General features: G+C 39.5%; 1 protein-coding gene across 1 annotated transcript in view; it reads left to right on the top strand.

Moving 5' to 3' along the window:
- The window catches only part of PKD2 (polycystin 2, transient receptor potential cation channel), a 58,350-nt gene that overhangs the window by 30,319 nt on the left and 13,006 nt on the right, over positions 1 to 15,025 (top strand). Inside the window, exons 7-9 of the mRNA XM_045473323.1 lie at positions 2,869 to 3,036; positions 5,552 to 5,733; positions 6,863 to 6,983. Coding sequence (XP_045329279.1) covers positions 2,869 to 3,036; positions 5,552 to 5,733; positions 6,863 to 6,983 — 471 coding nt within the window. The remainder of the gene's footprint in view (positions 1 to 2,868; positions 3,037 to 5,551; positions 5,734 to 6,862; positions 6,984 to 15,025) is intronic.

The following is a 15,025-nucleotide window of genomic DNA, read 5'->3' as shown; positions in this document are numbered from 1 at the left end:
TCAAGCTACATGCATGTGCTCTTCATAAAGAGTTTTTACTTAAAATAAGAATTCCTCCAGAATACTGTGTGGAAGCCATTCAACCTTGATGCACAATGGCTTGTGTCACATCACACAATTCCTGTAGGTAAGCTCTTGATCCCCAGATTCTCAATACATTAATAATAACAGAATAACAAAGACATTTCGCTATTTAAGGAGGGAGGAAAGGCCATGAGACTGGAAGAATTTTTCAAAATATTTCTGTACTACATGATGGAAGAGTGCAGTCCATCTACATTGAAAACTATTGTAGAAAACAATTATTGTTTGGGACTCCAAGGTTGCAAACCCTGCTTTTTTAGTTTATATGGGTATATTTATAGTTTAGGTCATTGAGAATAATGGTAAAAGTGTGATAGTATGCTAGTTAGTGGCAGGTTTGTTTGGGTTTTAACCAAATACCTTTAATATCAACAAAAGACTAGTCAGTGGCAATCAACCTTTTTGATTATGTACACCTATAAGTGAAAACTTTGACAACACACCCTAATATATTCCATATATTTGTAGTGTCTGTGTGTGTGTATACACTTGTACAAACATACACAACATAGAATTTGAAAGATTTGGTTAAAAATAAATACAAATAGAATTCTAGCACTTTCTTTTCACTTGGATAGAAGTTTTAATATTTTATTCCCACACCTCAGTGAATCGCCTTGTACCTGCTTTGGAGAAAATAACTGATGATGTCATGGAAATTAAGGATAGATTCTTTGGCTCAGCAGCCACAAGATTTTGCAAGTATTTCTTTGAAAACTTGCTTCACTGTGCTATTGTTCTTTTTTTTTTTTTTTTTTTAACTCTTAGTACTGCCAAGACAACAATTCAGACAGTGTGCTTTTGTAAAGAACAAGGAAGGGCTACTGGAATCCTACTTCTCCTTTGAAACCTTCTCTGACCTTGCAGAAATAAGGGCATGCTTTCTGCTCATCCCCAAAACAAGTCCTGTGCTCCACTGGACCTTCAACCCCATGAAAAAAGCAAAGGCGTTTTTATTTTATCTGGCCCAAATATGCTAAAGCACACCTGAAACTTGAAAAGTAATTATGTGATAAATATAATTACAACATCTTGGAACCACTCTGAAATCATTTTTTGTATTTTCCTTTTGTTTCTTCCAACAAAGACTTCGAAATCTGTAGACTTAATTTAGTCAACCGTTTGACCTAAACAATGATCTTTCAAAACTAGTGGAATTACTGAAAAAAGACGACTGTTAAAAAGTCTAAATTCAAATAATTTTGTTGATTGGTAGGTTTCAAGGGTGATAATTATTAATTAATTTATTCAACAAGGATTTTCTGAGCACCTGCTATGTGTCTGGCATTGTTCTAGGCATTGGGGATATAGGAAAGAACCAAACAGCCCAAACTCCTGCCCTTATGAAGTTTATGTTAAGGAAGGAAAGTTCTTTCGTAGATAAGGATGACAATCCCAAAGAAAACCCAGGACATAACTCAAATGCTTACAAAATCTCTTTTCTCATCTTTTCTCTCATTCTCTATTTTGAAGAAAACATCTCAAGGAAATTTAGTATATTGATATGATATTGATATTGTATAAATGACCAAAGCAACTATACCTAGTGAGAGCTGGGTAAAGGGTTATTGTTATTCAGTCAGTCAACCCTTCCCTCTCAACTAAGTCAACATAGAAAAACATTTTCAGTGTATTCAGAGAACTCAAAGAAAATAATCCTACCACCAGCACAAAAATACAAGATTTGCTCTGGAAGTTCTTCACAGAAAACAAAAGATGGTAAAGATTGGCATCCAGGCAGGTTTCTGCTATGATAATCACCTGGAGTCGTGATCAAGAAGCCATTTCAAGAAGGGCTAATGAAGTGGTCTTTGACCATCATTCATGAGAAGAGAGAAGGGATGGACAGCAAAGGTCTCAGCACCTAGGACAGCACACCTGCTGTGGATTCAAATCCCATTAGGAAGCCCAGGTTGTGATGGTTAACCCCTAGCACTTTCCATACATATACCTTAATCCAGTGATGATGGATGCACGTAGGGACCAATGTTGTCAGTCCGGAACTGAAGCAAATGTGGAAAGTTGCATGGTCGTGGGGTAAGGAACAGAAACAAGAGGGAAACCCTTGGCTCACACATATTCCCACTGCAAGCCTCTGGAGCCCTCTCTGACCATCATTCCCACCATCCTTTAAGACCAAGCATATTCTTTTTCCTTCGACCACCCCTTTTAGAATGTCTTGTTTCACCCTTCACCTTATGTTGTACAATGCCAACTCCTTAGTAGGCTTTTGGGTTGCTTATTTTTGTGTGTGTACCTGGTCTTGAACCAGAGTGTAAGTTTCTTAAGAACAGAGTTTGTGCATTTTACTTCTGTTTGTTCCTCTTAGCCCCTGGCACAGTGCTGTATACATAGATGTCCACTACGTATTTGTTAAATAGTAGAAGGAATGGATGGCTGGCAACTGAAAAAAAAAAAAAAGCAAGATGGAGCTGAGAAAGCAGAAGGGTGGAAAGTGATTTAAATGAGAGTGGCAGAAAAAACAAGGCATCCTATTTGAATTTGATTTTGTAATACAGCAACATCTCTCATGTGTTTGTGCACATGGACACGTGCATTTATTGGATTTCTGTTCCTAGCAAAGGGAATGCAAGCAGCTTATTGTTTTACTTGTATTATGGCTGTGCTCAGCATTTAACATTTGTATGAGTGATTTGGATAAGTAGATTGCTGAGCCCTAGGAGTAATACATGGGTAAGAAAAAATAGTCATTTTAAGGTAAGTTGCATAAAACATAAAAGTTTCTAAAACACTGTAATAATATATAAATCTTTTGTTTTCCAGCTGTCAGTGGTAGCTATAGGAATTAACATATATAGAACATCAAATGTGGAGGTGCTACTACAGTTTCTAGAAGATCAAAATACTTTTCCCAACTTTGAACATCTGGCATACTGGCAAATACAGTTCAACAATATAGCTGCTGTCATAGTATTTTTTGTCTGGATTAAGGTAATTTGCAAAGCTCATGTTCTGGATTTTCAATAATATTTTTCCCTTTCTTTTTTTATTTAAAATAAATTTTAATGTTTATTTATTTTTGAGTGAGAGGGGGAGGGAGAGTGGGGGCGGGGGTGAGGCAGAGAGAATGGGAGATACAGAATCTGAAGCGGGCTCCAGGCTCCGAGCTATCAGCACAAAGCCCCACACGGGACTCGAACTCATGATCTGTGAGCTCATGACCTGAGCCAAAGTCGGACGTTTAACCGACTGAGCTATCCAGGCGCCCCTTTCCCTTCTTTTTATTAACATGAGTCACACAAAATGTTGGAGGACTTGAATGTGCTTTTGTGGTTAAATTCAAATGCCAGCCAAAGCTGCTTCATATTTTACAAGTAAGCTAGCAGGATTCATGTGATGTTTCATCTAACTGTGTATGATGCTTCCTACTACCTGCAGTTTTGCAAAACCAGTCCCTGCAGATTTGTTTCACAAATGCAATAAGACACCTTCTCAGTGTCCTTTGGGTCTGTGGCCCTCAGCTACACTAACACAGGGACAGGTTGAGTTTTACCTGACATCGGGTGACCAGGTGAAGGAAAGGGAACTAAAAACAAGTTGGGGAGAATGGGGAGGGACAGAGAGATGCACTGGAAATGATCTGTGGAAGGATTGTCTCTTTCCCAGGTGGAGGCCATATGACCATATGGCTTTACCTAGAATTGAGGTTGGGACAAATACATACACTTCTGTGTAGTACCTTTATGACTCATCTCCTTTTCCAAAACAGTGTGCATTTCCATGTGTGTGAAAGGTTAGGGCATTTCATACACAAATGAGCCTCAATTCTGGAGATGCAGAAAATTTTAGTAATAATGGGGGTAGCTCCCCAGCTGTCACTTGTCAAATTCTATGTTCTGCTATCAAGACAGTAGCTACTAGCCACAAGTGGCTATTGAAATTTAAATTTTAATTAATTAAAATTACATACAGTGAAACATTCAGTTCATCAGTCACTCTAGCCACATTTTAAGATCTCAATGTCTGTATATAGCTGATGGCTACTATATAGGGCAATGGAAATAAAGAACATTTCCATCATGTCAGAAAGTTTGATTGAACAGCACTGTTCTAAAAGGTAGTCACCAGCAGTTATTTATTTTCCTGAATTGGTATTCACACCTGAAAGGCCTGAGATTTATCAGAGGATATAGATCCCATCCTCTCTTCCTATTTATTTAGTTACATGCTTGTTCAGGCAAAACCACCACTAATACACCAAACCTTTATCATAAAATAGTAATAATAATCCAAATCTAATAGGAATTACATAAAGAAATGTGATTACCAGAACCCTCAAAGAAATTTTATTGTGGCCAGAAACAATTTGTAAGAGTTCTTTGAGTAAAATTCTAGAGATTCCCTTTCAATGTGTCCCTCAGGTTGAGCATTTTATTTAGTGTTTTGCTTGTAAACATTCTCCCAAAACTTTAAGAACCATTAAGTTCTTTAAGGCAGGGATGGCAACTTGACTTCTGATGTGTCCTCCCAGCGTTCTTCCCCCAAGACTTATGCCACAGGTTGTCATGCCCCTGGGCTGTGAGGAACATCCTGAACAGCCATCCTTAGTGCCTCATTTACAGAAATGCTCAATATGATTTGGCAGTCAGATAGCGCTGGGCCAGACGGCTGGCTCTGAGCCCTGGCTGACACCTGGGGGTAGAATACCAGTATTTAAATCATTTCAAAGACTTGAGGCAGTGTACATTGCTCTTTCCACCGTACCTGGCACATCATTGCTAAAAAATAAATGACAGTTAATAACATGCGATGAATATTTCCTGGAGGGATTTTTTTTAACTAGTTTTCACTTGTGGGGTTTTTTCCCTCTTTTAATTTATTTTCTTAAAAATATTGATTTATTTATTTAGAGACAGCAAGGAGGGGAGGGGCAGAGAGAGAGGGAAAGAGAGAAGCCCAAGTAGGCTGTGTGCTGTCAGCACAGAGCCCAATGTGGGGCTCAATCACATGAACCTTGAGATCATGATCTGAGCTGAAATCAAGAGTCAGATGCTCAACTGACTGAGCCATCCAGGTGCCCCTCCCCATTCCTCTTTTATTTCAATCTTTCTTGGGGTAAAAATATCACTAATCATCTTAATTATGATTTAAACCTATTTTTACTGTATTGTAACCATCATGTAAAATGTAAGCAACATCAGGGGAGGAGCTTTGTTCTGTGCACTGCTGTTTGCAACTCCAAGAATAGTGCCCGGCACATGGTAGGCATTCAACAAGTACTTTTTGAATGAGAAAATAGAAGTTGCTACCCCATGTTACTGGGGTCATACAATATTTGTCTTTTTATGTCTGGCTTATTTCACTTTAGCATAATGTTTTCAAGGTTCATCCATGTTGTGGCATGGATCAAAACTTTATCCCTTTGTAAGGCTGGGTAATATTCCACTGTGTGTATATACTATATTTGTTTACCCATTCATCTGTTGATATCTTCCCTCTCTTACAGCTCTTCAAATTCATCAACTTTAACAGGACCATGAGTCAGCTCTCCACAACCATGTCTCGATGTGCCAAAGACCTCTTTGGCTTTGCAATTATGTTCTTCATCATCTTCTTAGCATATGCTCAGTTGGCATACCTTGTCTTTGGCACTCAGGTTGATGACTTCAGTACCTTCCAAGAGTGTATGTAAGTATATATGAAATTATAAAAGAAAAATTTAATCAGAGCTGTCCTTGCCTCCTCAAGGATAAAGCAATCTTTATGGTTGCTATTTAACCACCAAGTAGTTTTAAATAGTTATTTAAAAATAAGAGTTAATTATCTTTCCCAGAAGCAATTACCCACCAATGTAAAGATGAGAATGTATAATACTGATAAACTTAAGGTAGCAACTCTAAAGTCATAAGAGATAGTAGAACAGCTACAGTAAACCAATATGATTACACAGACAGAGGTCTTCTTAGCACCAAATGCCGATGGTAGCTTTTAAGAGACCATTTGCCTAGATTTTCATTCTTATTCAATATTGTTGCCATGTATTTTAAACTTCAGGTTATTTTCTAGAAAAAAAATAGTATTTCTAATATTCTACGAGAAACTCAAACCGATGTAGGAATTTTCTGTCCTTTTCCAAAGTTCTCATATATGATATTAAGACTAAAAAAAAAAATAACCAATATTACATTTCCATGCCATTTGGAAAGAAGTCAGTCAGGAAAGGAGAAGAGGATTATGATAATAGAAGTTAAAAGGGCTTTTTGTGCTGGGGGATACCAAATTAATGTTGCTGATCAATGGAAGTCGGAAAGGGAAATGATTTTACTGATTAAGACCCCAGCATTGGCAACACACGGCCACTCAACACCACTTTGAGAGCGTGTGAGGATATTGGATCTTTGAATGCATACAATTTTGGCTATCTTTCAAAGTCTTTTTTTAAAGAGGTTTTAAATTCAGACCCAGGGTGACCATGGTGAAGTTTAGAGTTAACCATCCATGTTTTAGCCAGATTATGGATTAAATTCTTGTAACTGGTTGCTTTATGAGTCATCTAATAATTATTGTATTTTCTTTTTAACCAAATGGAAATAATGTATTTAGCACAAAAGTATATGATTTTTATTCCAGAAAGCTTCAATTGCTTGAATAGTTAGCAAGAGTTTTCCAAGGAGACTGACAATTTTCTATTATCTGGCAGCTGTGCACACTGATAAAGAGGTCCAAAAGTGTGAAATCATCTTTAGGAAATGTTACATCAATGCTGAACAGTCTTTGTTTTTGTATTGTAGTGTTTTGTTTTGTTTTGTTTTTATAGCTTCACTCAATTCCGTATCATTTTGGGTGATATCAACTTCGCAGAGATTGAGGAAGCTAATCGAGTTTTGGGACCAATTTATTTCACTACATTTGTGTTCTTTATGTTCTTCATTCTTTTGGTATGTACACTTTTGTTTACAGTGAGGTGATTTAAACTTCATAAATCACCATCTTCCTTTTTCTCTCATGCTCTAGAGTCCTTATTTTTTAAAAGACTCAGGAAAAACTGTAGATGAGAATACATATTTTATTTTACTTCTCATTGATTCAGTTTTAAGTCGTCACCAAATAATCTTTTGCATTGTCTTTCATTTATCCATATATATGTCTATTCAATGTAAAAAAAAATTAGGTCACATGCAAATTGATAAAGTCACCTAAAATAATGCTTTGCCTAAAAAGTAGACTACTTACATATTTATAGCCTTTTTTAACACAGATGTCAGCACTTTCATGATCACTTGCTAGCATGACTTTTCATTCCTCTTTTTCCTCTTTTCTTTAAAAAAAAAGAAATAGGAACTGACAAAGCAAGCTAGATCCAGGATGTCAAGAGTAATATATGAGTTAATTATTGCTCGTCAAGCTTAAGATACTTTGTCTTGAATTACTTATATTTAACACATCTAGAGACTGCCCACAGAGAGTATTCAAATTTTAAATTTAAAACTAGATCTAACAATGGATGGAAATTGCTTTAAAAGACTTTCAAAAATAACTTTTCATTCTCTTGATTTGGTACAAATGAACATTTTTAACATTTTGACCCTAAGTTAATTAATATTTTTTAAAAGGCATTTTGTTCTTCATCTTAACATTTACACATTTTACTGAGTAATTATTCATTTAAGTTAGCTTAACCTAGGCAGTGGGTGTTTTTTTTTAAGTTTATTTATTTGGGGCGCCTGGGTGGCTCAGTCGGTTGAGCATCCGACTTTGGCTCAGGTCATGATCTCGCCATCCATGAGTTCGAGCCCTGCATCAGGCTCTGTGCTGACAGCACAGAACCTGAAGCCTGCTTCGGATTCTGTGCCTCCCTCTCTCTCTGCACCTCCCCTGCTTGCACTCCATCTTTCTCTCAAAAATAAATAACCATTGAAAAAAAAATTTTATTTATGTATTTATTTTGAGAGACAGAGAGAGAAGGAGGGAGGGGCAGAGAGAGGGAAAGACAGAATTCCAAACAGGCTCCAGGCTATCAGCACAGAGCCTAACGCACAGCTTTGAACTCAGTAACCATGAGATCATGACCTGAGCTGAGATCAAGAGTACGGTGCTTAACCGACTGAGCCATCCAGGCACCCCAGCGGTGGGTGTTCTTTATCCAAACACTAATACTTAAGTCTTTCTTTACATTAATCATCATCATAAGAAAACAACAAAATTGTCTCCGTTTTCAATAAATTTTATAAGATCCTTTGTGTAAAGTTCAGTAATTCAGCGTAATATTCCTAAAATTGGTCCAAGCATTTAGTGGTTATTTACAGATTGAGTATTAGATCTACCTTGGTAGGATTGAAAGAGTCAGCAATATCACGCAAGTCCATTTGTATCTTGCACAAATGTGTTATTAGTTTTAAAGTTAAGCCTCTCTAGTTTCTTTTTTCTATCATATGTTAAAGAAAAAAATGGAACAGTAAGCCTTTTTCATCTCTAATATTGGTAGTACTTTGGATTCTGGAGCATCTGAATCCCCGAATCTCTACTAGGAAAACAAAAACCAGGAATTGAGAGCTCTGCGGTGGACCCTTTAGTTAACTGCTGGCCACCTAAGTTTTCTTTGTGTGTCCTTCTGCCAAATGAGGAACATACCTGTGGCAATTTGAAATGGTCAAGTGTGGACTTGTTTGAATGTTGTCTTCTGGTAGGCGGTGCCCTGCAATTTTTCAGTCATTTCGTCAAATCAATCACTAGAACATGAAAAGAAGTGTTCAGCTTCTGTCTTTATACTGAAGTAATTTTTTGTGCTGTTACACAAAAAGGAATTGCTCTCCCTGAACTCCACTCCTCTACCCCTCACTCCCCCAGAGAGAGGTGGGGAGTTATAGTCAATACAGATTTTTCTTTAAAGAAATGACAAGCCGAGTGCAGGGTTGGCCATTTTTCTGTGATGACTGCCGGGTGTTAATTTATTGCCCTGGCTGTAAAAGAAGCTACCATGGTGAGAGGTGGCCCAAATGAGCCAGGAAGCAAAATCCTGTCATCACCAGGAAAAGACCTCTGATTGCACAATTAAGCAAACCTTCTGAGACAGGGTGGAGAGGAGGGGGGCTTCCTCTCCCCACACTTTCAGTAGTCTTTCTCAGCCACTTTCAGTTTTTTAAAAATCTCTTCAGAGGACCCACCCTTTAACCCTACACCTAAGATATTTGCAGGCGTTGCTAACAGCCATTTGGAAACTTTTAAAAAGAGAACATTAGTTTCCTGGGTTGGGAGGGAGAAGGTGGGAATGTTGCTCCAACTGCAACGGTCTGTACTCGGAATTAAACATTAAGCCACGAACTTACATGCATTCTATATTTTATTCTCATTTCTGCTACAGAATCTTAAGTAGTGTTCCTCCTTAACTTGCAATGATTTAGTAGCCCATTAAAATAATAGAGCTCCCATTTGTTCATTCATCCATTATTCAATAAATATTTGCTGAGCCACTATTTCCAGGCAAGCTGCTATGTACTGGGGGTACAGTGGTAAGGAAAATAAGAGACCAGCTCTGCCCTCATGAAAATTCCACAGATTTGTGGGGAAAACAGACATAATCAAATACACAACTCTGAGTTCAAATCATAGTTATGTGTCAAAACGGAAAAGTGAAGGAAGAGCGTGTTAAAGAAGGACTGGATCAGTTGGGTGTGGTGCTTCAAGAAAAACCTGTTGGAAATACAAACCATTATCCAGGGGAGAGGAAAAGTTAAGAAAATGAACTAACCGGTCGACGGAGGGAAGATGGCGGGCGTAGGAGGACGCTGGGCTCACCGCGCGTCCTGCTGATCAATTAGATTCCACCTACACCTGCCTAAATAACCCAGAAAACCGCCAGAGGATTAGCAGAACGGAGTCGCCGGAGCCAAGCGCAGACGAGAGGCTCACGGAAGAGGGTAGGAAGGGCGGCGAGGCGGTGCGCGCTCCACGGACTGGCGGGAGGGAGCCGGGGCGGAGGGGCGGCTCGCCGGCCAAGCAGAGCCCCCGAGTCTGGCGGGCAAAAGCGGAGGGGCCTGACGGACTGTGTTCCGACAGCAAGCGCGACTTAGCGTCTGGGAGGTTATAAGTTAACAGCTCTGCTCGGAAAGCGGGAAGGCTGGAGGACAAAGGGAGGGAGAGCTGCTGAGCCCCCGGACGACAGAGCTCAGTTTGGTGGGGAACAAAGGCGCTCGCTAGCGCCATCTCCCCCGCCCATCCCCCAGCCAAAATTCCAAAGAGAACCAGTTCCTGCCAGGGAACTTGCTCGCTCCGCGCAAACACCCAACTCTGTGCTTCTGCGGAGCCAAACCTCCGGCAGCGGATCTGACTCCCTCCCGCTGCCACAGGGCCCCTCCTGAAGTGGATCACCTAAGGAGAAGCGAGCTAAGCCTGCCCCTCCTGCCCCCGTGCACCTTGCCTACCCACCCCAGCTAATACGCCAGATCCCCAGCATCACAAGCCTGGCAGTGTGCAAGTAGCCCAGACGGGCCACGCCACCCCACAGTGAATCCCGCCCCTAGGAGAGGGGAAGAGAAGGCACACACCAGTCTGACTCTGGCCCCAGCGGTAGGCCGGGGGCAGACATCAGGTCTGACTGCGACTCCGCCCACCAACTCCATTTATACACCACAGCACAGGGGAAGTGCCCTGCAGGTCCTCACCACGCCAGGGACTATCCAAAATGACCAAGCGGAAGAATTCCCCTCAGAAGAATCTCCAGGAAATGACAACAGCTAATGAGCTGATCAAAAAGGATTTAAATAATATAACAGAAAGTGAATTTAGAATAATAGTCATAAAATTAATCGCCGGGCTCGAAAACAGTATACAGGACAGCAGAGAATCCCTTGCTACAGAGATCAAGGGACTAAGGAACAGTCACGAGGAGCTGAAAAACGCTTTAAATGAAATGCAAAACAAAATGGAAACCACCACAGCTCGGATTGAAGAGGCAGAGGAGAGAATAGGTGAACTAGAAGATAAAGTTATGGAAAAAGAGGAAGCTGAGAGAAAGAGAGATAAAAAAATCCAGGAGTATGAGGGGAAAATTAGAGAACTAAGTGATACACTAAAAAGAAATAATATACGCATAATTGGTATCCCAGAGGAGGAAGAGAGAGGGAAAGGTGCTGAAGGGGTACTTGAAGAAATAATAGCTGAGAACTTCCCTGAACTGGGGAAGGAAAAAGGCATTGAAATCCAAGAGGCACAGAGAACTCCCTTCAGACGGAACTTGAATCGATCTTCTGCACGACATATCATAGTGAAACTGGCAAAATACAAGGATAAAGAGAAAATTCTGAAAGCAGCAAGGGGTAAACGTGCCCTCACATATAAAGGGAGACCTATAAGACTCGTGACTGATCTCTCTTTTGAAACTTGGCAGGCCAGAAAGAATTGGCACGAGATTTTCAGTGTGCTAGACAGAAAGAATATGCAGCCGAGAATCCTTTATCCAGCAAGTCTGTCATTTAGAATAGAAGGAGAGATAAAGGTCTTCCCAAACAAAGAAAAACTGAAGGAATTTGTCACCACTAAACCAGCCCTACAAGAGATCCTAAGGGGGACCCTGTGAGACAAAATACCAGAGACATCACTACAAGCATAAAACATACAGACATCACAATGACTCTAAACCCGTATCTTTCTATAATAACACTGAATGTAAATGGATTAAATGCGCCAACCAAAAGACATAGGGTATCAGAATGGATAAAAAAACAAGACCCATCTATTTGCTGTCTACAAGAGACTCATTTTAGACCTGAGGACACCTTTAGATTGAGAGTGAGGGGATGGAGAACTATTTATCATGCTACTGGAAGCCAAAAGAAAGCTGGAGTAGCCATACTTATATCAGACAAACTAGACTTTAAATTAAAGGCTGTAACAAGAGATGAAGAAGGACATTATATAATAGTTACAGGGTCTATCCATCAGGAAGAGCTAACAATCATAAATGTCTATGCGCCGAATACCGGAGCCCCCAAATATATAAAACAACTACTCATAAACATAAGCAACCTTATTGATAAGAATGTGGTAATTGCAGGGGACTTTAACACCCCACTTACAGAAATGGATAGATCATCTAGACACACGATCAATAAAGAAACAAGGGCCCTGAATGAGACATTGGATCAGATGGACTTGACAGATATATTTAGAACTCTGCATCCCAAAGCAACAGAATATACTTTCTTCTCGAGTGCACATGGAACATTCTCCAAGATAGATCATATACTGGGTCACAAAACAGCCCTTCATAAGTTTACCAGAATTGAAATTATACCATGCATACTTTCAGACCACAATGCTATGAAGCTTGAAATCAACCACAGAAAAAAGTCTGGAAAATCTCCAAAAGCATGGAGGTTAAAGAACACCCTACTAACGAATGAGTGGGTCAACCAGGCAATTAGAGAAGAAATTAAAAAATATATGGAAACGAACGAAAATGAAAATACAACAATCCAAATGCTTTGGGACACAGCGAAGGCAGTCCTGAGAGGAAAATACATTGCAATCCAGGCCTATCTCAAGAAACAAGAAAAATCCCAAATACAAAATCTAACAGCACACCTAAAGGAAATAGAAGCAGAACAGCAAAGGCAGCCTAAACCCAGCAGAAGAAGAGAAATAATAAAGATCAGAGCAGAAATAAACAATATAGAGTCTAAAAAAACTGTAGAGCAGATCAACGAAACCAAGAGTTGGTTTTTTGAAAAAATAAACAAAATTGACAAACTTCTAGCCAGGCTTCTCAAAAAGAAAAGGGAGATGACCCAAATAGATAAAATCATGAATGAAAATGGAATTATTACAACCAATCCCTCAGAGATACAAACAATTATCAGGGAATACTATGAAAAATTATATGCCAACAAACTGGACAACCTGGAAGAAATGGACAAATTCCTGAACACCCACACTCTTCCAAAACTCAATCAGGAGGAAATAGAAAGCTTGAACAGACCCATAACCAGCGAAGAAATTGAATCGGTTATCAAAAATCTTCCAACAAATAAGAGTCCAGGACCAGATGGCTTCCCAGGGGAGTTCTACCAGACGTTTAAAGCAGAGATAATACCTATCCTTCTCAAGCTATTCCAAGAAATAGAAAGGGAAGGAAAACTTCCAGACTCATTCTATGAAGCCAGTATTACTTTGATTCCTAAACCAGACAGAGACCCAGTAAAAAAAGAGAACTACCGGCCAATATCTCTGATGAATATGGATGCAAAAATTCTCAATAAGATACTAGCAAATTGAATTCAACGGCATATAAAAAGAATTATTCACCATGATCAAGTGGGATTCATTCCTGGGATGCAGGGCTGGTTCAACATTCGCAAATCAATCAACGTGATACATCACATTAACAAAAAAAAAGAGAAGAACCATATGATCCTGTCAATCGATGCAGAAAAGGCCTTTGACAAAATCCAGCACCCTTTCTTAATAAAAACCCTTGAGAAAGTCGGGATAGAAGGAACATACTTAAAGATCATAAAAGCCATTTATGAGAAGCCCACAGCTAACATCATCCTCAACGGGGAAAAACTGAGAGCTTTTTCCCTGAGATCAGGAACACGACAGGGATGCCCACTCTCACCGCTGTTGTTAAACATAGTGCTGGAAGTTCTAGCATCAGCAATCAGACAACAAAAGGAAATCAAAGGCATCAAAATTGGCAAAGATGAAGTCAAGCTTTCACTTTTTGCAGATGACATTATATTATACATGGAAAATCCGATAGACTCCACCAAAAGTCTGCTAGAATTGATACATGAATTCAGCAAAGTCACAGGATACAAAATCAATGTACAGAAATCAGTTGCATTCTTATACACTAACAATGAAGCAACAGAAAGACAAATAAAGAAACTGATCCCATTCACAATTGCACCAAGAAGCATAAAATACCTAGGAATAAATCTAACCAAAGATGTAAAGGATCTGTATGCTGAAAACTATAGAAAGCTTATGAAGGAAATTGAAGAAGAATTAAAGAAATGGAAAGACATTCCCTGCTCATGGATTGGAAAAATAAATATTGTCAAAATGTCAATACTACCCAAAGCTATCTACACATTCAATGCAATCCCAATCAAAATTGCACCAGCATTCTTCTCGAAGCTAGAACAAGCAATCCTAAAATTCATATGGAACCACAAAAGGCCCCGAATAGCCAAAGGAATTTTGAAGAAGAAGACCAAAGCAGGAGGCATCACAATCCCAGACTTTAGCCTCTACTACAAAGCTGTCATCATCAAGACAGCATGGTATTGGTGCAAAAACAGACACATAGACCAATGGAATAGAATAGAAACCCCAGAACTAGACCCACAAACGTATGGTCAACTCATCTTTGACAAAGCAGGAAAGAACATCCAATGGAAAAAAGACAGCCTCTTTAACAAATGGTGTGGGAGAACTGGACAGCAACATGCAGAAGGTTGAAACTAGACCACTTTCTCACACCATTCACAAAAATAAACTCAAAATGGATAAAGGACCTGAATGTGAGACAGGAAACCATCAAAACCCTAGAGGAGAAAGCAGGAAAAGACCTCTCTGACCTCAGCCGTAGCAATCTCTTACTTGACACATCCCCAAAGGCAAGGGAACTAAAAGCAAAAGTGAATTATTGGGACCTTATGAAGATAAAAAGCTTCTGCACAGCAAAGGAAACAACCAACAAAACTAAAAGGCAACCAACGGAATGGGAAAAGATATTTGCAAATGACGTATTGGACAAAGGGCTAGTATCCAGAATCTATAAAGAGCTCACCAAACTCCACACCCGAAAAACAAATAACCCAGTGAAGAAATGGGCAGAAAACATGAATAGACACTTCTCTAAAGAAGACATCCAGATGGCCAACAGGCACATGAAAAGATGTTCAGCGTCGCTCCTTATCAGGGAAATACAAATCAAAACCACACTCAGGTATCACCTCACGCCAGTCAGAGTGGC

This window comes from Leopardus geoffroyi, chromosome B1 (genome assembly GCF_018350155.1).
Source record: "Leopardus geoffroyi isolate Oge1 chromosome B1, O.geoffroyi_Oge1_pat1.0, whole genome shotgun sequence".
Classification (NCBI taxonomy): Eukaryota; Metazoa; Chordata; class Mammalia; order Carnivora; family Felidae; genus Leopardus; species Leopardus geoffroyi.
Note: the sequence above shows the minus strand (reverse complement) of the source record. Positions and strands in the feature narration are given on the sequence as shown.